Source organism: Hyla sarda, chromosome 5 (assembly GCF_029499605.1).
Source record: "Hyla sarda isolate aHylSar1 chromosome 5, aHylSar1.hap1, whole genome shotgun sequence".
In the NCBI taxonomy this organism is placed as follows: domain Eukaryota; kingdom Metazoa; phylum Chordata; class Amphibia; order Anura; family Hylidae; genus Hyla; species Hyla sarda.
The window spans coordinates 33,022,977-33,046,917 of record NC_079193.1 but is presented as its reverse complement, the minus strand read 5'-3'; the positions used below and the strand labels follow the sequence as shown (position 1 = coordinate 33,046,917).

The window sequence follows — 23,941 nt, the reverse complement described above, 5'->3', positions numbered from 1 at the left end:
GTTGCCATGGTCGCAGTTCTCTGACTTCCCTGAGTACCGTGCGCTCTCCCTGTTGCCTTAATTGTGTGACTCTTGCTTCTGCCTCTTCCTCCCTGGCCTTACCCCTTCCCTTTCATCCTCCCTGGGCGATGCTGGTGGCGGTCCCTCCTTCCCCTCATTTCTCCCCTCTGTTTTGTGTTCCCTCTCTGTGTTCTTTTTTGTTTTTGTTTCCCTGCTGTTCTCATGTACCTCCTTGAATCTCTCATGTTTATGTGTTTGGCCTTTTCTTTTTTGGGCCTCCCTGTTAGTTTCTGTTGGTACAGTTATTGCTGGTGGGGCGTAATGCAATTGGGGTCCCTTCTCCATAGGAAGTGTTCCCTACTTAGTCCCTCCTGAGACCTGAAAGGACTTGATGTGTTCTCACCCATTGAATTCATTACATACCTTTTTATTTGTAAGATTGTGTCTTATTGATGTATCCATATTGTTTATTCCTTTCAAGCTCTGATCTGTGCACCCACCCAGACCATTTTTATTTCCTGTACCCTTTTTTTCTTTAATAACATTTGTTTTGAATAAGAAAAAAAATCTTAATCCTTCCAGTACTTATCAGCTGCTCTATGCTCCACAGGAAGTCCTTTTCTTTTTTAAATTTCTTTTTTTGTCTGACCACAGTGCTCTCTGCTGACCACTCTGTCCATTTTAGGAACTGTCCAGAGCAGGATAGGTTTGCTATGGAACTTTTCTCCTACATTGGACAGTTCCTAAAATGGACAAAAGTGTCAGCAGAGAGCACTGTGGTCAGACAGAAAGGAAATTCAAAAAGAAAAGAACTTCCTCTGGGACATACAGCAGCTGATAAGTACTGGAAGGATTAAGATTTTTAAATAGAAGCCATTTACAAATCTGTTTAACTTTCTGGCACCAGTTGATTAAAAAAAAAGTTGTTTTCCACTGGAGTACCCCTTTAATTTTAGGTACGAGACATGTCCTTGAATAATTACAGCCAGATTTTCTGTAAAGAATCTACACTAATTTTACTTAGTGTTAACTTGCTTAGGCTTTATTCACACATCACAAAATGAATAGCAAAACATGCCCATAAAATAGGAATAAAGTAATTCACATTTTGAATCTAATAATGTCTTTGTAGAAGTTAAAACATCTGTAATTTTAATATTTTTTTTATGATATAATTTTAATTTGTGCGATTTCCACACTGTTTATCACACATGTAAGGCTGGGTTCACACTACGTTTTTGCCATACTGTTTTCAATCCGTTTTTCTAAAGAAAACCGTATGGCAAAAAAACGGATGGAACAGTATGGAAAAAAGTAAACCTTATGCGTTTTTAAACGGTATACTGTTTTTAAAAGTGCATACAGTTCCGTCAGTTTTTATTTTTAATAAAACATACGTTTTTGAAAATTTTGTCCATTTTTAATGGGAGGGGTCTTGGGTGGGGACTTTAGGATTCAAATACGCATGTGCAAAGTAAAAACATATAAGTTTTTCCCGTATGGAACCGTATACATGTGCGTTTCCCATTGACGTCCATGTTAAAAAAAAAACGTTTGCGGTTGCAGTGCAGTTTTTAAACCGGAGTCAAAACCGTGGTTGACCACGATTTTGTCTCCGGTTTAAAAACCGTACTGCAAGCACATACTTTTTTTTAACATGGACGTCAATGGGAAACGCACATGTATACGGTTCCATACGGGGAAAAACTTATACGTTTTTACTTTGCACATGCGCATTTGAATCCTAAAGTCCCCACCCAAGACCCCTCCCATTAAAAATGGACAAAATTTTTTTATAAAAACTGACGGAACTGTATGCACTTTTAAAAACAGTATATTGTTTAAAAATGCATACGGTTTACTTTTTTCCATACTGTTCCATCCGTTTTTTTGCCATACGGTTTTCTTTAGAAAAACGGATTGAAAACAGTATGGCAAAAACGTGATGTGAACCCAGCCTAATCCAGTTACTTAGATCTCTGCTGTATCCTGTCTGATTCTTCTCACCTGAGATGTAGGTTTGTTCATGTAGTTCAGTTATACTCAGCAGTTCTGCATCTTGTTGCTGGCAGCTTATTCTCGCTTGGTACCAGGTGAGGGCTGAATCGGAATTAATCTGATAGAAGACACCACTAATAGGATCTGTTGTCCACAAGATGTCAGATGTGGCTGGGAAAAAATTTTGACATATCAAGAAGAACATCAGAAATGTACCGTATTTTTCGCCGTATAAGACGCACTTTTTCTTCCCCAAAACTGGGGAGGAAAAGTTGGTGCGTCTTATACGGCAAATACACATTAAAACCGGCGGTCCCTGCGGCCATCAACGGCCGGGACCCGCGGCTAATACAGGACATCACCGATCGCGGTGATGCCCTGTAATAAACCCTTCAGACGCGGCGATCAAAGCTGACCGCCGCGTCTGAAGCGAAAGTGACACTAGCCCGACGCGGCGTCCCGAACAGCTTACAGGACACCGGGAGGGACCTTACCTGCCTCCTCGGTGTCTGCTCCGTGCCGGGATCCCCTGCATGGCCGGCGCTCTCCTTCGTCGTCACGCACACCGTCCCGTCATCCAATAGGAGCGGCGTGCGTAGCGACGTGATGGCAGCGACGGAGAGCGAGGATACCGGGCAGCAGAGACGTTCCGGAGCGACGGGGACACCCCGGGGACGCGGCGACAGCGATGGAGGGCGACATCCAGGGCAGCGGTGACGGGTCCGGAGCGGCGGGGACACGTGAGTATTACCTCCTATACCAGTGGTCTTCAACCTGAGGACCTCCAGATGTTGCAAAACTACAACTCCCAGCATGCCCGGACAGCCAACGGCTGTCCGGGCATGCTGGGAGTTGTAGTTTTGCAACATCTGAAGGTCCACAGGTTGAAGATCACTGTCCTATACTTTACATTGTATTTGGTTCAGAATCTTTATTTTCTCGATTTTTATACATTAAAATTGGGTGCGTCTTATATGACGAAAAATACGTTACATATTTTTTGAGTTACTATTTTTTTTTTCTTTGTTACTGTTAATATTATCTAAGAAAATCTTTAATTTTTTCCTATGTTCACACTGACAAGAATGCACACAAAAGGGTGTCCCTTCCTGATCTCTGTAGTTCATCTGGACAGATACCATGATCTTGTGACAAACCCCAAAATGTTAAATGGGCACTCTCATTAACACAAATTTTCGCTATTACACTCCTTATGGTTAATAAAAAATATTTCTAATGTGCTTTGGTTAAAAAAAAAATAAGTTTTGCTATTTTTTATTTGTGCTTAAAAAAGCTCAAGAGCACATTTTCCCCCATCTCATACACAGACTTTGGACCGAAGCCCAAACACAGGAAGTGCAGCCTGGAGTGCTGAGGGGGGTGCGTCCAACCAACAGCATATGGCAGTTAAGTGTGAGAGGAGCTATGATTGGATGAGGCTGGACACACCCCCCTCAGCACTCCAGGCTGCACTTCCTGTGTTTGGGCTTCGGTCCAAAGTCTGTGTATGAGATGGGGGAAAATGTGCTCTTGAGCTTTTTTAAGCACAAATAAAACATAGAAAACTTCATTTTTTTAAATCAAAGTATATTAGAAATATTTTTTATTTACCATAAGGAGTGCAATAGCAAAAATTTGTTTTGATGAGAGTTACCCTTTAAATTGAGTCATTGGCTTTTAAAATATTGTACAGTCAAAGAAATAACTTAAAGAGGTACTCCACTGCTCAGCGTTTGGAAGAAATTGTTCTGAACGCTGGAGCTGGCACCGGAAGCTCGTGACGTCATAGCCCCGCCCTCTCATGACGTCACACCTCGCCCCCTCAATGCAAGTCTATGGGAGGGGGCGTGATGGCTGTCACGCCCCCTCCCATAGACTTGCATTGAGGGGGCGTGACATAATTGGGGCGGGGCTATGACATCAAGAGCTCCTGGCGTTGGCTCCAGCGTTCGGAACAGTTTGTTCCAAATGCTGGGCAGAGGAGTACCCCTTTAAGCCTATAGGTAAACTCCATTAATGTAAATCACTTACATTTAGAAGGACAAAATCCAAACAACATGTCCGTGTCATAATCTGAAGTTGTGGCGCACCAGAGTCTTCCATCGGATCGTCCAGCAGTTGTACAATCTATGTACATTTTTTTGTCAAACATAAAAGGGAACTTGCAGGGCTGACCATTACTATTTCCTTCTAAAGTGTATAATTCTGTGGAAAAGCACATTACATTATTGAGCTCATATTCAAATGAATAAATAATGTTATTATTGCTGTGTGCTGTACAACTGTGTGTAGCTTTTTTAGGTCCTAGATAGCAGTAATAGGTTCTAGATAGCAGTAATAGGTCCTAAATAGCAGTAAAAGGTCCTAGATAGCAGTAATAGGTTCTAGATAGCAGTAATAGGTCCTAGATAGCAGTAATAGGTTCTAGATAGCAGTAATAGGTCCTAGATAGCAGTAAGGCATTTGCACAACCACAGTCACTTTTAACATAATCAGAGCAATGAAATACCCAAAGGCTCGGCTGTAATGTATTGTAAGGGTCCCTGACCTTCTTTTGTTTAGTCTCTTAGCTTGCCCACATACACACAGTCCTGTAAAGCCTTTTTAATGAAGGGGGAATAATGATTCACACAGATTGGTTTACAGCAGTGTCTGGTTCCTGAGCCCCTGTCATGTTTCCGGCTGTCATGATGCCCTAGTCGTAGGGTTATTTTTACTTTAATTCCTATAATTGGTCAAATAAAGCTGAAGATTGTACCAGGAACCATGGACATTACATTTGTTTACCTGACAACTGGCAATGTCCAGATGGGCCCAGCGTACATGAAGTCCTGGGCAAACTGTGTGTCTGCGGGGATGTGGTCCCATGCAACTCAGGGGTTGTCTCTGAAGACTGAAGGGAGGAGAGCTGATGTGCTTTTGACACTGCCCTACCCTATACTCTACAGCAGTGGTTCTCAATCTGGGGTACAAATACTCCCAGGGGTACTTAGCAGTTCTCCAGGGGGTACTTGAAAAAATTTTTGTAATGGCAGCCACACCAACTGGTTACTGGTCTGGACCACTTTGAGCACTAAAGCGGGACAGTATGGTGGCCTACAACTATATGTGGGGGCTGTTTGGGGGCCTATAGCTATTTTTGGGGGCCTAACAACCTTATGGAGATGCAAAGCGGGTGCTATTACTGTGAGTGGCAATAAACATGGGAAGTTTGTAAATAAGTGGGTATTGTACAGCAGAAAGGAGCCTAAAATGTTTGTTTGCTGGTTCTGTGGAGAAGTCTTTTATGGGAGAAATATTGATGGCGGTCTAGGCCAGATAGTGAAGAAAAGTAAACAACTCCTGTTAGAGAAGACGTCACCTGTAAATTGGGGACTGGGGAGATGGGAAGAGAAACGGGGCCTGTTATAGAGGAAAGGAAAGCATATGAATTGTTCTATAATCATTACAAAATGTCTCTAACATGGGGGTACAATTTTTGGGGAATGAACTGTCAAAGGGTACTCAGGCAAAAAAGGTTGAGAACCACTGCTCTACGGGATATTCAAGTCTGAGAGGGCACTGTACTGAACAAGGACCTCTCTTTCCATCCCCAGGAATTTGCCTGAGCTAATTTAGTCCCTTGCTCTGATCCTAACACATAAAAGCCACTAAGTGGCAGAAACACTCATAGTGCAAGTCCTACATAGGCCATGTAAATGACACACCAACTGCCACCAAGTGTGCCAATGTGTCACAGTACACAATATGTAAGTGACTTGTCCAACAATTATATCAAATGTATTGGGAACCTGCAGCTACCAACAACAAAAAATGGTAATAGTCCAGATGTAGCCAGCACTAACTTTACAATATCAGTGAAGAGTATCAGGAAAACCACTTTGACAGATGTCCCTGCACCCTCAAATACCTTTCATGGCACCCTATGCTATTACCATTGTGGCACAGAATCTTCATGTTGAACCATGGGTACCAGGAAAAACAAAGTACCATCAGGACCGGAGCATCTAAAATGATGCTTCTGCCCTGGGACGGCAGCAGGCTTGTATTGTTAGGTTAGGAAGGGCCCAAAAGCCATGGACCTTCCCTCCCTGATAATACTAGTCTGCTGCATTACCAAAAGAAAATAATATAAGTAACAAACACTATTCGGTCACTTATACAGGTCTACACAAATTGTGGAGAACAGTGTGAGGGCCATAGCACATCGGTGTGCTGTGACATCAAGATGCCAAGCAAGTGCAGTAGCATTGACAATGGCTACATCTATATTAAAGGGCAATATTCTAGAATGTTCTGGTATAATGCCACAATTGGTCATGGGTGAAAGTTGCCGAGCTAATAAATGTTAGTGCCAAAGGGATTCACAGAAGTTAAATAGTAAAGAGGAGAATTGTAAATAGCCAAGGTCTGGGTTAAATTCAGGAAAAGAAAAAAAAAAAAAGAAAAAAAAAATAACTCCAACTCGGCACTGTTCCAATGCGGCAATGTTTCCGTTCTTAATCAAGTAAAACCATATTTATTTAATAAATTAGTTTTACAGGCACATCAGAGGCTAGACGTGTTTCGGGTCACTGCGTACCCTTTCTCAATTGCAGATGTGGATTAGAAATGAGCGAGCTTTTCTAAAGTTTGGCTTACTGGGCTTGCCAAACTTCTTAAAAGTGGTCGGTTCATGGCACACTTTTTGCTGTGAACTGGCAATTAAATGGTTAAATTGCACTGCTATGCAGCCCAACTTAAAGGGGTATTCCAGGCAAAAAACTTTTTTTTATATATCAACTGGCTCTGGAAAGTTAAACAGATTTTTAAATTACTTCGATTAAAATTTTTTAATCCTTCCAATAATTATTAGCTTCTGAAGTTGAGTTGTTGTTTTCTGTCTAACTGCTCTCTGATGACTCACGTCCCGGGAGCTGTGCAGTTCCTATGGGGATATTTTCCCATCATGCACAGCTCCCGGGACGTGAGATCATCAATGAGCAGTTAGACAGAAAACGTCAGAATAACTATTGGAAGGATTAAGATTTTTTAATAGAAGTAATTTACAAATCTGTTTAACTTTCCGGAGCCAGTTGATATATAAAAAAAAGTTTTTGCCTGGAATACCCCTTTAATCCATATTACCTGGATTGCATCGAGTCTCCCTCCTGAGACCAGCTGAGATCCTTAAAAGGGTACCTGGTGGAAAACAATGTACTTTAAATGAACTGGTGCCCGAAAATTATACAGATTTCTAAATTACTTCTATTAAAAAATCTTAATCCTTCCAGTACTTATCTGCTGCCGGATACTACAGAGAAAAATCTTTTCTTTTTGAATTTCTTTTGTCTGTCCACAGTGCTCTCTGCTGACACCTCTGTCCATGTCAGGAACTGTCCAGAGTAGGAGCAAATCCCCATAGCAAACCAGTCCTGCTCTTAACAGTTCCTGACATGGACAGAGGTGTCAGCAGAGAGCACCGTGGTCAGGCAGAATAGAAATTCAAAAAGAAAATAACTTTCTCTGTAGTAAACAGCAGCTGATTAGTACTGGAAGGATTAAAACATTTTAATAGAAGTAATTTACAAATTTGTATAACTTTCTGGCACCAGTTGTTTAAATAAATTGTTTTCCACCGGAGTACTCCTTAATTACAGGCCGGGGAAGCAGGCGGCATTCCGCTGAGCTCCCCAGCCAGCAGATCTCCAGCCAGCAGATCTCTTTGCCAGCCTGGGCGCTCAGGATGTGGATCCTCTATCTGTGTGGCTGATGACTCAGATCGTATTGGGGAGCGGAGTCTAAAGTGCCGCTGGTCTTCACCAGAGCCCGCCACAAGGCAGGATGGGCTTGCTGCGGCAGGCGACATCCAGGTCGCTACCCCCGACACGGCTCGACCACACAGGTAACTGGGCAAGGTGAGGTACAAAAGGATGAGGCTGTAGTATAGTCAACGTAGCAGAAGGTCAAGGCAGGCGGCAAAGGTTCGTAGTCAAGAAATGTAGTGGGTAGGTATGGGTACAGGGGTATGGCAAACAGGCAATAGGGAATGCTTTCTATCAGGCAATAGGCACTGAAGATCTGGCAGGGAGGTGTGGGAGGTGCAGGAACTTATAACATGGTGTCAGGTGTTTCACATAATTAGCAATGCCGCCGAAGAAGGTTGGTTGGTAAGTATGGGGACTGTTGATGTCATAAGTGACCAGCACTGGAAAAACTTGAAATATGGAGGTCCAAAACATGTTTTTACATTATTCCCAATGATCCTCCCTTGTCGGAACGGGGAGAGGTATAGATATGATAGTTAAACCTTTCAAGAAATCTTCGAGCTCCATTTTGTGTTGGACCCTTTAAATCCCAGGGATAAAACCTTTCTTACCTTCATAAGAATTAACACATAAATCATCATCAGTTGAATAGATTTTCCATCGACTCCCGTCTTTTGGTTGTGAAGAGAGGACAACTTTTCCTCTATCTCTGTCGGTCATGTAAAGATCAACTTTCTGGACCCCAAACAAAGTCTCATTCTTACATTCCCATTTTTGGAGACCACTTTTGCCATCACATGTATTCAGCGTCACTGCTGACCCTTCTACTAGAGATGATACAGACAGACATTGTGATGTCCCCACATTTATAAGCTGATCTTCAGAAATCCATTGAAATTTCTGCATTGTAGACTTTTCATTACATTCAGCCATGACGAGCCCAGAATTCTCTGCTTGTAGACATTGCTTGCTGGAGTCATTGTAGATTAGAAATGTTTTGGCACCTGGAAAATAAGACGATTTTTAATTAATAATTTTTTAATAAGGAGTTTTGGCTCAAAAATTTGCTAAAATTGCTGCAGGATACATCACAATTTCCTTAGCAAGGACTAGATATAGAAACAATAGGAATAAATAACACAAGATAACAGTCTGTGGAGGCCTTTAGACTTAGGTCAATTAGCTTACGACACATTCTACGTGTATGCTGCCGCAAAAAGGAAGGCTTACAAAGTTTAAAACATATTTGGGATACTTTTATGCCAGAATATATCAGTAGGACACTAAACAGCTTTCTATTTCTGTCTGTGTGGTGATAACTAGGAGGTTAGTATAAGGGTTATGCTGGGTGTAGAAGTCCCTGATGAATATGTCATGTGGCAAAGTGTTACTAACCAGAAGTTCTTGTCCAACACCCTTTTTGTTCACACATGCAAAGCACAAGAATGAGACCTCTGACATTCCTTAAAACTTGGTCTCTTCAGGTAGAACAGAGCTCAGGGATACGCCCCCTTCCATAGACTTGCATTGAGGGGGCGGGATGTGACGTCATGAGGGGGCAGGGCTATGACATCACGAGCTCCTGGCCCCGGCTCCAGTGTTCTGAACAGTTTCTAAACGCTGAGCAGCGGAGTGTCCCTTTAAGTATAGCCTCCAGGTGTGGAAAAGTAACCATCTCAGGTATGGCTCCCTTGTGTGAAAGGGTAACAATCTTAGTTATGCTCCCCGGAAATTGAAGAGTAACCATCCTAAGGATTGTCACATACCAGGATGTAGGCAGTCACAAACAGGATGTGGATCCTCTATCTGTGTGGCTGATGACTCAGACCGTATTGGGGAGCGGAGTCTAAAGTGCCGCTGGTCTTCACCAGAGCCTGCCACAAGGCAGGATGGGCTTGCTGCGGTAGGCGACATCCAGGTCGCTACCCCCGACACGGCTCGACCACACAGGTAACTGGGCAAGGTGAGGTACAAAAGGATGAGGCTGTAGTATAGTCAACGTAGCAGAAGGTCAAGGCAGGCGGCAAAGGTTCGTAGTCAAGAAATGTAGTGGGTAGGTCTGGGTACATGGGTATGGCAAACAGGCAATAGGGAATGCTTTCTATCAGGCAATAGGCACTGAAGATCTGGCAGGGAGGTGTGGGAGGTGCAGGAACTTATAACATGGTGTCAGGTGTTTCACATAATTATGGGCGTACTGGCCCTTTAAATCGCAGAACTCCTGCGTGCGTGCGTGCCCTAAGAGATGGGGACGCGCGCACCAGAGCTGAGAGGTGGAGGAAGAAGTCGCAGCAGAGAAGCGAGGTAAGTGACAGGCTGGGACTCACATGCGGGCGCCTCCCGCAATGCGAATCCCAGCCTCGCCGGCAACAGGGGAGAGAGGAACAGTGCGCTCGCGGCCAGGAGAAGCAGCAGAGTGCACGCTGTTACAGTACCCCCCCCCCCCTTTGGTCTCCCCCTCCTCTTACTCTTCAGAAATTTACTAAGCAGGTCACGATCCAGGATGTTTTCTTCAGGCTCCCAAGATCTCTCCTCCAGACCGAATCCTTCCCAATCCACAAGATAAAAGCTTTTTCTTCTGATAAGCTAGGAGTCCAAAATCTGTTTGACAACATAAACATTAGAGGTACCCGAGATGGGAGTAGGTGAAATTACCTTTTTAGAGAAGCGGTTGTGGATGACAGGTTTCAAAAGGGAGACATGGAAGGAATTTGGGATCCAGAGAGAGGACGTCAGATGGAGAGAATAGGCCACAGGATTTAAACGCTTCTTGATTTTATAGGGACCTAGATAGCGAGGGCCCAGTTTATGGCTGGGTACTCTGAAGCGGATGTACTTGGCAGACAAGCAGACTTTGTCACCTGGAGAGAACTCGGGAGTAGAACGTCTTTTCCTGTCCGCTCTAGACTTCATTCAACCTGCAGCATGTAAAAGAGATGAACGTGTCTTCTGCCAGATGGTGGAAAAGTTCCGTACTTGCTCATCAACCACAGGAAGAAGAGGACAGAGGAAGAGGAGGACAAGGGTGAAGTCAGTAAACTACGAAAAAAGGCGATGTTCCAGTAGACTCAGAATTCCTATGATTGTATGAGAAGTCTGCCCAAGGAAGTAATTCGACCCAGTCGTCTTGTCGAGCCATAACAAAATGGCGAAGATAGTCTCCCAAGACCTGATTCACCCTCTCAACCCGTCCATTGGATTGAGGGTGGTAGGCTGAGGAAAAGTCCAACTTCACTTGGAGACGTGAGCAGAGGGCCTGCCAGAACTTAGAGACGACCTGGACTCCACCGTCAGATACAATATGTGAGGGTAAACCATGCAAACGGAAGATGTGGCAAAGAAACCATTTAGCAAGCTGTGGTGCAGATGGAAGTCCAGGCAGCGGCACAAAATGAGCCATTTTAGAAAACCGGTCCACTACTACCACCCAAATGACAGTATTGCCTCCAGAAGACGGAAGGTCAGTAATGAATTCCATAGCGATATCAGTCCAGGGTAGCTCTGGAACAGGTAAAGGCTGTAAAAGACCTGCAGGTTTTGAACGAGGAGTTTTATCCCGGGCACAGACCGAATAGGAACGGACAAAGTCCACGACTTCCTGTCTTAAACTAGGCCACCAGTAATGTCTTGAGATGAGCTGTAGAGACTTACAAGTTCCAGAATGACCAGCCAGAAGAGAGGAATGACCCCATTTCAGAACTCTGAGTCTTAAACGGGGTCACACGTAAGTCTTTCCAGGAGGTAGGTGCTGAAGATTAGCTGGCGCTGCAGAGATAAGACGCTCAGGAGGAATAATATGCTGAGGAGAAGTTTCTCGGTCTTGCACATTATAAGACCTGAACAGAGCGTCAGCACGAAGATTATTTTCTGCAGGATGGAAGTGGATGTAAAAGTCAAATCTTGAGAAGAATAGAGACCAACAGATCTGCCGGAGTTGAGATGTTGGGCCGTCTGAAGGTAAAGCAAGTTCTTGTGATCTGAATATATTGTAACTGGATGTACTGAACTTTCCTAGAGATGACGCCATTCTTCCAAGGCAAGTTTTATAGCCAACAGTTCAGTCTCCTATAGAATAATTTTTCTCTGTGGGAGAAAAGGTTTTAGAAAAAAAAACACAGGTTACAGTTCTTCCCTTAGAGGACTTTTGTGTTAAGAAAGCTCCTGCTCCAACTGAAGATGCATTCACCTCCAAAAGAAAAGGCTTGCCTGAGTCGGGTCTAGACAGGACCTGGTCCGAAGCGAAGGCGGACTTTAACTGTTTAAAGGCATCTTCAGCCTCTGGAGTCCAGACCTTGGGATTGGAAGTCTTCTTGGTGAGAGCGACAATGGGTGCAACCAAGGTGGAGTAATGAGGAATGAATTGCCGGTAGTAATTGGCAAAACCAAGAAAACGCTGAATAGCTTTTAAGCCGGTAGGTCAGGGCCAGTCCAGTATGGCTGACAACTTGTTAGGATCCATCTGGAGACCTTGACTAGTGACAATGTAACCCAGAAAAGGAAGACTGGTTCTTTCGAAAACACACTTCTCCAGTTGAACATAAAGATGGTTGTCACAGAGAAATTGCAAGACCTGGCGGATGTGAGAACGATGTGTCTGAAGATTGGGCGAGTAGATGAGTATAGATGAGTATATCGTCCAAATAGACCACGACACAGGTGTACAAGAGGTCACGAAAGATGTCATTAACAAACTCCTGGGAGACTGCTGGAGCATTACAAAGTCCGAACGGCATCACCAAATACTCAAAATGTCCATCACGAGTATTAAATGCAGTCTTCTACTCATCTCCTTCTCTTATTCGAATTCGATTATAAGCACCCTGAAGGTCTAGTTTGGAGAAAATCTTCACTCCACAGAGACGGTCAAATAACTCCGAGATCAAGGGAAGAGGGTAACGGTTCTTGACGGTGATTTTATTCAGACCACGGTAATCAATGCAGGGTCGCAAAGAACCATCTTTTTTCTCCACAAAGAAGAATCCAGCTCCAGCAGGGGAAGATGACTTCCTGATAAAACCCTTTTGAAGATTTTCTTGTATATATTTAGACATGGCCTGAGTTTCAGGAACAGACAGAAGGTAAATTCTTCCCCGTGGAGGAGTGGTCACAGGACACAAGTCTATAGGACAATCATAGGGACGATGAGGTGGCAATACTTCAGCATGTTTCTCACTGAAGACGTCAACATAGTCCTGCAGAAGCTATGGCAGACCGGGCAGAGGAGTAGAAGGAGGCGCCTGCTTAAACGGACGAGTATGGATGCAGTAATTGTTGCAATAAGGTCCCCCAATGGAGAACTTCTCCCGCCAATCTAGGGCATGGAGTTTCAACCAAGGAAGGCCTAGCAGGAGAGGAGAGGTACAGTGAGGAAGTACATAGAAGGACAAGTTCTCCTTATGCGAGACTCCAGCCTGTATAGATATCGGTTCTGTGCGGTAAAGCACGGTACAGTCCAGATTTTCTCCGTTAACCGTAGAGATGTACAAGGGCTTCAATAGGCGGGACACCGGCAGATGGTACCTATGTACTAAGGAGGGATCAATAAAATTTCCTGCAGAACCAGAATCCAGGAAGGCAAGAACGGAAATGGCCTCTTTGGAGGGTAGAGAAAGCTGGACTGGCAAATGCAAGCGTGGAGAGGTGGTGTTCACACCTAGGGACGCCTCTCCCACAAACCCTCTCCAACAAACCCCACAAACCTGCGAGCGTTTCCCTGTGGCTGTGGACGTACAGGACAATCTTTGAGGAAATGATCGGCACTGGCGCAGTAGAGACACAGATTCTCAGCTCGTCGGCGAGTTCTTTCCTGCAGAGTCAGGCGAGACCGATCCACCTGCATAGCCTCCACTGCGGGAGACAACGTAGAAGGTTGCGGTGGTTGCTGGACGACTGGTGCCAAGCGAGGAAAGCACCTAGGTCGTGCTGATTCTCTTTCTTGACGTTGTCACGTAGCTAGTCAACATAGCAGAAAGTCAAGGCAGGCGGCAAAGGTTTGTATTCAAGAAACGTGGCGGGAAGGTCTGGGTACAGGGGTATGGCAAACAGGCAACAGGGAAAGCTTTCTTTCAGGCAATAGGCACTGAAGATCCGGCAGGGAGGTATGGGAGGTGCAGGAACTTATAACATGGTGTCAGGTGTTTCACATAATTTTGGGCGTACTGGCCCTTTAAATCTCAGAACTCCAGGGACCTAAGAGATGGGGACACATGCACCAGAGCTGAGAGGCGGAGGAAGAAGTCGCAGCAGAGAAGTGAGGTAAGTGGACGGGCTGGGACTCGCATACAGGTGCATGCCGCAATGCGAATCCCAGCCCCGCCGGCAACAGGGAAGAGAGGCCAGGAGAAGCGGACGGAGCACGCGCTGTTACAAGGATGTTCTTGGGTCTGATGTTTGCAGCCAAATGCAAAAGGGAGAGATAAGTTACAGGTTCAGTTATGATGATTAATACGTACAAAAAAAAACGCATGTTTAATGCGAGTGCCTATGGGCCGGGTGTGTGTTGCTAAGGGTAAAGGTGTTCAGGAAGCAATTTAGGAATGATAAGCAGAAACATTATTATTACTTTCAAAGACTCTTTCTATGGCTCGTATTGTTGCTAACTTAAATTAAAAGGTATTTTGTGCACTAATTTCGGGGTCTCTGTTTTCTGTAAGGCTAAGTTTCCACTTGTTTTTTTATATGCGTTTTTCCCCCCAAAAACCGCCAAAATGGCCCCCATGGTGTTTTTACATTGAAAAAATGCTGCGGCCAGCTTTTAGCTGTAAATCAATGAGAAATTGCAAAATTATTTTTCCGCTTTGCGTTTTTCAGTTTGGCGTTTTTTTTAATCCTTTTTGAGTTTTATCACTCTTTTTTTTTTAGCTCCTTTGCGGTTTTGCAAAGTCACAGCATGTTGAGCCTATGGCGTTTTTTTCCCTGAAATCTTGGCGTAAACAAAAACTCCAAGAAAAACGACATGTGGGTTTTAACTTTGGCGTTTTTGCCGGCGGTTTTTATTCTTTTTTGGACTTTAGCGATCCAAAAAAGTAGTGGAGATTCCTTTTTTAATAAAATTGTATTTAATCTTATTTATCTTTTTTATCTTTAAATTTATCTTTTTTATTACGAAATTTTTATACATTTTTAAACAGGGATCGATTTATGTGGGCGGGCAGGGCACTAAAAATGTAGCCGACAATAATAAAAATGTAGTGTGTGTGTGTTTTTCACTTTCTAAAATTTTTTTTTTAGGTAGTACTAGTATTCCCAGCACGGAACACACTGTTCCATGATTGAAGTAGTTGTACCTGTACTAATTGGCAGATTGCCTTGTCACTTCTGAAACCCGTTATGATCCTTCTGTATAATGTATAGATGCAGGCGGCCGCTCTTCTATGGTCCCCTGCACTGCCGTATATACATCTATTCATATTTCCCGCAGAGAGCTGTGATTGGCCAGATGGTTCCAGCCAATCACAACTCTCTGTGTGAAATATGAATAGATGTATATATACGTCAGTGCAGGGGACCATAGAAGAGTGGCCGCGGCATCTATACATTATACAGGAGGATGACAGCAAATGTCAGGAGTGACACCCGCTGAGATCTGTCCTTAACTGCAGGTACTACAGCTCCCAACATGGAGCACACTCTGTTGGGAGCAGTAGTACCTGCAGTTAAGGACAGATCACAGCGGGTGTTACTCCTGACACCCACTGCGATCATCCTTCATCCCTGAGATGCGGACGGCTTTCTCCTGTGTTCGCATCTCTGCTCTGTACTCCGGCCGGCCACTCACCATTCATAATTCCCACTGAGAGCGGTGATTGGCTGCCCCCATCCGGCCAATCCCCACTCTGGGCGGAAAATATGAATGAGTGTTGTGAATTTCTATTCACATCACTGGCCGGCCCGGAGTATAATGCAGAGATGCAAGCGCTGTATAGAGCTGCTCCATATCTTTGCTATATTATGGACAATCGCATTGGGTGTGAGGAGTGACACCTGGAGCGATCTGTCTATTAGTACAGGTACTGCTACTCACATCATGGAACAGTGTGTTCTACCTAAAAAATATAAAAAATACAGAAAAAGAAAGTGAAAAACACACACTTCATTTTTTTTATTATTGTCAGCTACATTTTTAGTGCCCTGCCCACCCACATAAATTGATCCCTGTTTAAAAAATTAAAATTTTATTATAAAAAAATATAAATTTTATTAAATACTTTTTTCCATCACTACTGCATCCTTTTTTTTTTTTTTTTTTTTGGTACCCAACAAATTTAGAAAAAACATCAAAAGGGCCAAAAATTCAATTTCCAATCAAAGGCAAAAAATGCAAGGAAAAAATGCCAAACACAGGAAAATGGCGTGGCATTTTTTGCTGGCGTTTTTTTGGGCCACAAAAAACCCATGAGGAAACTTAGCCTAAAGGTCTATGCCATATCCAAAAGTCATTTTATCTCTCAATTGTCTGATCTGCTCTGGACAACAATGTCTCATTTTCCCGATGGTACATACTAGTCTACTGCAAGGGAAAGGAACTATAGAGTGTGTCCAAAGCATCTTAGAGCAGTCTACCGCAAATGTTTGTCAAAAGCAGCAGGACAGCCAGCTATGTACAAGAAGTTGCATAAACTCTACAAACAAAATGGTAGGTTATTTTTACTAAAGACTATTTAGTGATTTCAAGATGCAAATTCTTATCAATTGTGTTCATTAATAACGGACGTTATTTTGTGACGGGCGATTGAACGGAAGAAATAGTGCATGCAATATTTCTCCTGTTACCATCTCCCGTCATAAAATAACATCCGTTATGAATAATGGGCGATAACAGGTTAAAACGGCTATTAGAAAAATCCCATAGACTATAATGGGATTTTCTAACGTATGTTAGGGATTTTCTAATGGCGGCTTAACCCCGCGATCGTCCGCTATTTTATAACGAGTGTTATATAACGGGTACTTTTCATAGTGTGAAAGCAGCCTTATTATACATTAATGGACCCCAAAACTGTGACCATACACTGTGCTGTACTAATTAAAAACTCAGTGTGAGTATCCCTTAGAGCAGTGTTTTGCAAACAGTGCACCTCCAGCTGTTGCAAGGCTGTCCAAGCATGCAGCGAGTTGTAGTTTTGAAACAGCTGGATGCACATTGTTTGGAAAACACATCCTTGGAAGACATGGTATGTACCCTTGGGAGTACACGTCCCTTGTTGGGGTACTGGGGTGGGGGGGAGTCCTAATCTCTCTATGTACCTTACTCCTGTATCCTCTTTTTCTGTTCTTTTTGTGGTTGTTTTACTTGTGTTTTAGGAGAACCATATGCATTCAAATAAAAATGAACTATTTTGTATTACTTTGTTTCCATTGATTTTTTTTTTCATGCTTTTTGTGCTTATAGGTTTATATATTTTAATCTTTATTTCTGCCGAACCTATTAGTATATACTTTGAGCCTATACATAGTGGTAACTCTGTCGGTAATACATGTTGAAAAGCTTCTATTCTCTATTCAGTCAGAGAACTACAGCGATCCCTCAACTTACAACGGCCTCAACATACAATAGTTTCAACATACAATGGTCTTTTCTGGACCATTGTAACTTGAAACCAGACTCAACATACAATGTACGGACAGTCCAGATCTGTGAAACGTATCACAACTGCAGGAACTGACCAATCAGAATGGCCATTCACTGGTAAATCACCTCCATTACTGAAGTGCATGCACTGACTGGTGTCTGGTAGCGCCCCCTACCGTAAATGGAGGAACTACAAGTTCTGTACTACTCCTTACCTGTGCCAGGGTTAGCTGCTCCTTTTGGACACCAAGTAAGGGCGGCTCCATTTGGGACACTGGGTGTACTGTATAGGACCCTGAAGAAGCTCCTGTCCTCTACATAAACCCTTTTTTTCCAACCAGGGTGCCTCCAGCTGTTGCAAAACTACAACTCCCGGCATGCCCGGACAGCCAACGGCTGTCCGGGCATGCTGGGAGTTGTAGTTTTGCAACAGCTGGAGGCACCCTGGTTGAGAAACACTGACATAGACAGATCTTTCTTACTTTTATATGCAAGGATTTGCTTTATCTATATTAGTTATCTACTTATTTTTCTTTAATCCTCACTTTTTTTTCCTATTTTTGGATGACATTTTGGTGGCCTCAGAACCAATTACCAGGTTTCCATAGAGTTCTGGTCTCAACATACGATGGTTTCAACATACGATGGTCGTCCTGGGACCGATTAATATTGTAACTTGAGGGACCACTGTATTTAGTAACTTCTCATATTATTACTTTTTAATTCTTCTTTTATTTAGTAAATACAGTAAACTTTCTGTGATTCCTAGAACAAAGAAGCACTGCATGAGTTAACCCCCAAACGGCAGTCAGACCTTCATCAGATAAACTTTGGTGATATATATATATATATATATATATATATATATATATATATATATATACATATATATGCCACCTATGTATAATGTATGCCAACAATGTATATGATAAAAAAAAATACATAAAATATCCAGACATATAGATAAACAGGGATCTAAGAATCTTAAGTCCAGGATTACTCACCCAGCAGACAGGATATCCGCAGTAGATTTAACAGTGCGAATAGTAAGAAGACAGTCATCGTAAATATCTCATTATTCTTTCCAGTTCTTAAAGGAACAATATTTATATATCTGCTCCAAACAAGTCCAATTACATTACACTATAGGAAGTGAGTAAAAGTTTAAAATGTGGTTTTTTTTAAAAAAAAACAAAGGAATATCCTGTCACATGGGACAATAAAGCAAACAGAACCTCCCCGTCCTAACTGCATCTAGAAAGCTCATGTCTGTTCTCGATTGTTGCGTAATTTCACCAGAGACCCACAGTTCTGCCAATATGGGAACCACACCTCTGGGTCAGTACATTACAACATTTTTGAGTTTCTAAGGAAGTATTTTGTCATTTCTTTTCTGATTTATTTAATGTGAGTTATGACAAAATTGGGCCATTTACATTTAACAACATGTTAACTTTACATTCAGGTTGCAAAGTTTATTCACCATCGTACGGGCGGGCTGTATATTTGTTTTTGGCTAAGTTGTCCCGATGAGTTTATAAAAATAAAATTGAAGACTAAAAAAAAAATAAATAAATAAATAAATAAATAAAGCCAGGGATCCCAAATGTAATTCTACTTAGTATTGGTTTTAACATGATTTTGTATCATATCTCTGGAGATACACAGTAGTTGGCTTTTATGGTGACTCTGCACATTAGGAAAGTGTTGGCTGAATGGGACAATTTCAGAATGATCATGTGGTTTCTAATAGAGTTGAGCGAACTTTTGAAACGTTAAGTTCGCCGGACTCACCAAACTTTTCGGAAATCGGGAGGGTGGTTTGGCGTGGTTCGACTCGAACTGGCAAACATGTTGGGGCTTATATAGTGCTATGCACAGGAGAGAGGAAGAGAGACTGGGCTGTGTACCTGCAATTTTTTTTAGCCTGTCTGCTTCCTACAGAGGATCCACACTGGGTCTGAAAGGTAAAATGACATTGAAATAAATGGAGAGAATAATGAATATTTATGTACTATGCAGGGGGCTCTATATGGGCTCAAAAAACAGCAGTGAGAACCCAAAAATCCCCTTGTCATCACTCTGACCGGTTAAAGGGGTACTCCGCTGGAAAACATTTTTTTTATATCAACTGGTGCCAGAAAGTTAAACAGATTTGTAAATTACTTCTATTAAAAACATCTTAATCCTTCCAGTACTTATCAGCTTCTGTATGCTCCACAGAAAGTTTTATTCTTTTTGAATTTCCTTTCTATCTGAACACAGTGCTCTCTGCTGACACCTCATTTTAGGAACTGTCAAGAATAGAAGCAAATCCCCATAGAAAAATGTTCTGCTCTGGACAGTTGTCAGCAAAGAGCACTGTGGTCAGACAGAAAGGAAATTCAAAAAGAAAAGAACTTCCTGTGGAGCATACAGAAGCTTATAAGTACTAGAAGGATTAAGATTTTTTAATAGAAGTAATTTACAAATCTGTTTAACTTTCTGTCATCAGTTGATTTAAAAAAAAAAAAATGTTTTCCAGTGGAACTCCTTAAGGACACATGATGTACTGGAACGTCATGTGTCCGCTCCCGATATATAACGATATATAACGCAGGGCCACGGCGTGTCATAGCGTGTTGTTAGAGGCCGGGACCCGTGGCTAATAGCGTGCGGCCTTGATCGCGGTGCCGCGCGCTATTAACCCTTTAGACGTGGCGTTCAAAGTTGAGCACCGCGTCTAAACTGAAAGTGAAAGTATGCCGGTTAGCTCAGTGGGCCGTTCGGGAAAACGGAAATCGCGGCATCCCGAACAGCTTACAGGACATCGGGAGGGCCCCTACCTGCCTCCTCGCTGTCCGATCGCCGAATGACAGCTCAGTGCCTGAGATCCAGGAATGAGCAGTCATGCAGCAGAATCATCGATCACTGGTTTCCTATGAGAAACCACTGATCAATGTAAAAGATCAGTGTGTGCAGTGTTATAGGTCCCTATGGGACCTATAACACTGCAAAAAAAAAGTGGAAAAAAGTGAATAAAGATCATTTAACCCCTTCCCTATTGAAAGTTTGAATCACCCCCCTTTTCCCATAAAAAAAAACACAGTGTAAATAAAAATAAACATATATGGTATCACCGCGTGCGGAAATGTCCGAATTATAAAAATATATCATTAATTAAACCGCACGGTCAATGGCGTACGCGCAAAAAAATTCAAAAGTCCAAAATAGTGCATTTTTGGTCACTTTTTATATCATGAAAAAATTAATAAAAAGCGATCAATAAGTCCTATGAATGCAAAAATGGTACCGCTAAAAACTTCAGATCCCGGCGCAAAAAATGAGCCCTCACACCGCTCTATATGCGCAAAAATAAAAAAGTTATAGGGGTCAGAAGATGACAGTTTTAAACGTATTAATTTTCCTGCATGTAGTTAGGATTTTTTCCAGAAGTCCGACAAAATCAAACCTATATAAGTAGGGGATCATTTTAATCGTATGGACCTACAAAATAACGATAAGATGTTATTTTTTACCGAAAAATGTACTACGTAGAAACGGAACCCCCCAAAATTTACAAAACAGCTTATTTTTTTTTTTTCAATTTTGTCTCACAATGATTTTTTTTCCGTTTTGGCGTAAATTTTGGGGCAAAATGACTGACGTCATTACAAAGTAGAATTGGTAGCGCAAAAAATAAGCCATCATATGGATTTTTAGGTGCCAAATTGAAAGAGTTATGATTTTTTAAAGGCAAGGAGCAAAAAACGAAAATGCTAAGTTTATATTATAAACATCATCCACTATGTGGTACTGTATAAATAATTTTACCTTTACTAGATGCATAAATATGAAACATTGTGGTTTCATATTTGATAGCATTTTCTGTTTTTTAGCTAAGGGTTAACACCAGCTGGACTTACAGAGTGATTTGCGGGGGCTGGATGGATGTTTGTGCTCTAGGAGACGCACACTCCTCCTCATGCTTCCTCCCGCTGACTCTGCCGTCCAGGTCCAGCTTAGACTATGTTTATATCTGGGATTTCCGTTTAGCATGTACTTTCGAAAAAACTCCTCAGGCACATGCAAAATGTGTCCAAAGCCTTACATTGGCAAATGGAGCCAAAAGAGTATACGTTTAGCCTCCATCTGGTGGGTATATTTTAGTATACAGCAAAAATGCTGAAAAGAACACTACTCTATCCAACTGGACCCTTCTAAAAACATATCTGTTAAACAGGTATCAACATAGCCTATAGGTGACACCAATACATGGTATCATGATGTATCCATTAAACTGATGCTATCTCTAAGGCTATGTTGACATCTCATTTTTTCTCTCTGTATAGTAAAGGGTTACTCAGAGGAACCTAACTTATCCCTTATACACAATAGTTCCTTTAAAGGGGTATTCCAGGAATTTTTTTTATTTGACTATGCTACAGGGGCTGTAAAGTTAGTTTAGTTCATAATATAGTGTCTGTACCGATGTGTGACGGTTTTCTCACAATTCTTATGTGATTTTTCACCCCACTATTTATATTTAACAGCATACAAAATGACTGTTGTCTCAGATTTTTCCCAGCTTGCAATGCGGCCGAGACCTGACATCACTAGTCAGCTGATGACAGGGAGCCTGTCTGCTTCAATGGGTGGAGCGATCGCTTGGTGGGAGAGAGATCAATCTGTAACTAATGCAACAGCTGTAGGCACCCTGATTAAAAACCACAGGTCTTTTGAATGGATGCAGCTCATTTATGTTTTAATGGGTGGGGTGGCTGATGTATGGGGGGGGGGGGAAATGGAATTATGGGATTTGTAGGAAAAAGAAGAAAACTCAAACAGGAAATAGCAGTTCACAAAAAGCTAGCCACAGTGTTATGGTAATCTCACAACATAGTAATTTAGCCCCAAGACAAGCGCAGATCCTTCCTAAGCATGTCCATTACTGTCTGCCAGGTACATACTAAAATCACCTTATTGTGGATAACCCCCTTTAAGGTGAATGGAGCCAAGCTGTAATGCAAGTGTGCTGCTGTTTTTGGAAGAAATTATCTCTGTGTCGTCTCTATCCCTGTATTAACCCCTTTAACATACATATCGGGAGCTATTCCTATATGTAGGGGAAAACATAATATAAATGAAGCCCTACAGACATGGGCAGTAAGAGGACTAATCCTGGAGTTTTCAGCCTTAAAGGAATAGTCCGGTACGGACTATTCTTATTCTATCCTGCCCGAGCACCAAAAATTTTGAAAATAAACTTTCACTTACCTTCCTACGTTCCCCCGGAGCTCCGCTACAGCTGATCGGTCGGCCGGGCTGTCTTCTTCCTACTTCCCTTAGCCCGGAATGTCAAGCGGCGCTTCAGCCTATCACTGGCCACAGCGATGTCCTCCTCAGCCGGTGATAGGCTGAAGCACTGTGTGACATTCCGGGCTAAGGGAAGTAGGAAGATGACAGCCTGGCCGACCGATGTAGCAGAGCTCCGGGGGGAACATAGCAAGGTGAGTGAAAGTTTATTTTGACTTTTGCAGCCTGGGCAGGATGGAATAAGAATAGTCCGTACCGGACTATTCCTTTAATCCTCTTCCTGTTACTTGTGATAAGACTTTAGAACATGCGGAGCCAGCTGCTATACTGTAAATAACTTCAGCAAAGCAGTTCCTTCTCCCAGCAAAGCAAAACTTGTAGAATTTTTGCCCAACTTAAAGGGGTATTCCAGGAATAAAAAAAACAGGCCTTTTTTTTCTTTCAAAGACCTCTCCCTGTTTGTCTCCAGTTTGGGTGTGGTTCTGCAGCTCAGTTCCATTGAAGTGAATGGAGCCAAGTTGTAAAAAAAAAAACACCACAAAGTGGAGACAAACAGGGCGTGGCCTTTGAAAGAAAATTCCCGTTAATCAATTTTCAATTCTAGAATTCCGAGTGCACTTGAAATACATGGAGGTCCCAGCATGATCTCCTGCAGGAAACAGATAAGATGCCGCAGCGTCCTGGCGTGCAGCGTCGTGAACATCACATGGTCTAATTTATATACATAATTTTTTTTAATTTATTTTTATTCTGAGCATTTTCATGAATACAATGAAAAAACTACAGTGAACACTGACATTTCCCGATAGAAAACTGTCCCATTTTCCCTCCAAGCTCCCAGAATGCCATGCTTGTGACATATTGGAACCATACCTCTCTCTCTCCATCCTCCAGTGCTGCCTTAGTTAGTCCTGAGGAAGCTGTCCATTCCCTCTAAACTGGTCCCCTGCTTCTTGTACCGGCTCCGTCAGAAAGACAGTGGTGAAGAAGGGAAGGGGACTCCAGGGGATATCTCCTTAAAGAGGTTATCTGGCATTTTGCAAAAAATAAGTCTTTTGGATTTGCAAAAAAACAAAACAAAAAAAAGCCCTACAGTTACCTATCTCTGGTCCCCTGCAGCTCCTGTTCTGCTTTATCCGGACCCCCAATCTTCCGTCTTCTTCCTGACTCCAAAAGTGCTTAGGAGCAGGAGCTGCCAGCTCAGCCAATAACTAGCCAGAGTAGTGTCCCATTCTGGCAAGTGATTGGCCGAGGGGGCAGATCCTGTAACATGCCTTTGTATCAGTAGGAAGAAGATTATCAGTTGGGCATACAGAGCCAAGTGGGAGCT

At 42.6% G+C, this 23,941-nt stretch overlaps 1 protein-coding gene across 3 annotated transcripts in view; it reads right to left on the bottom strand.

Moving 5' to 3' along the window:
* Positions 1-23,941, bottom strand: part of STAM (signal transducing adaptor molecule) — a 222,722-nt gene that overhangs the window by 107,925 nt on the left and 90,856 nt on the right. For 2 of the 3 annotated variants that reach the window (XM_056519187.1, XM_056519183.1), the window contains exons 2-5: positions 18,321-18,459; positions 8,357-8,749; positions 4,030-4,203; positions 2,008-2,169 (exon numbers count right to left, since the gene is read on the bottom strand). In XM_056519187.1, coding sequence (XP_056375162.1) covers positions 2,008-2,169; positions 4,030-4,203; positions 8,357-8,749; positions 18,321-18,378 — 787 coding nt within the window. In that variant the 5' untranslated portion in view covers positions 18,379-18,459. Of the gene's footprint in view, positions 1-2,007; positions 2,170-4,029; positions 4,204-8,356; positions 8,750-18,320; positions 18,460-23,941 lie in introns of those variants that run through there. The other variant, XM_056519191.1, reaches the window with a different exon arrangement.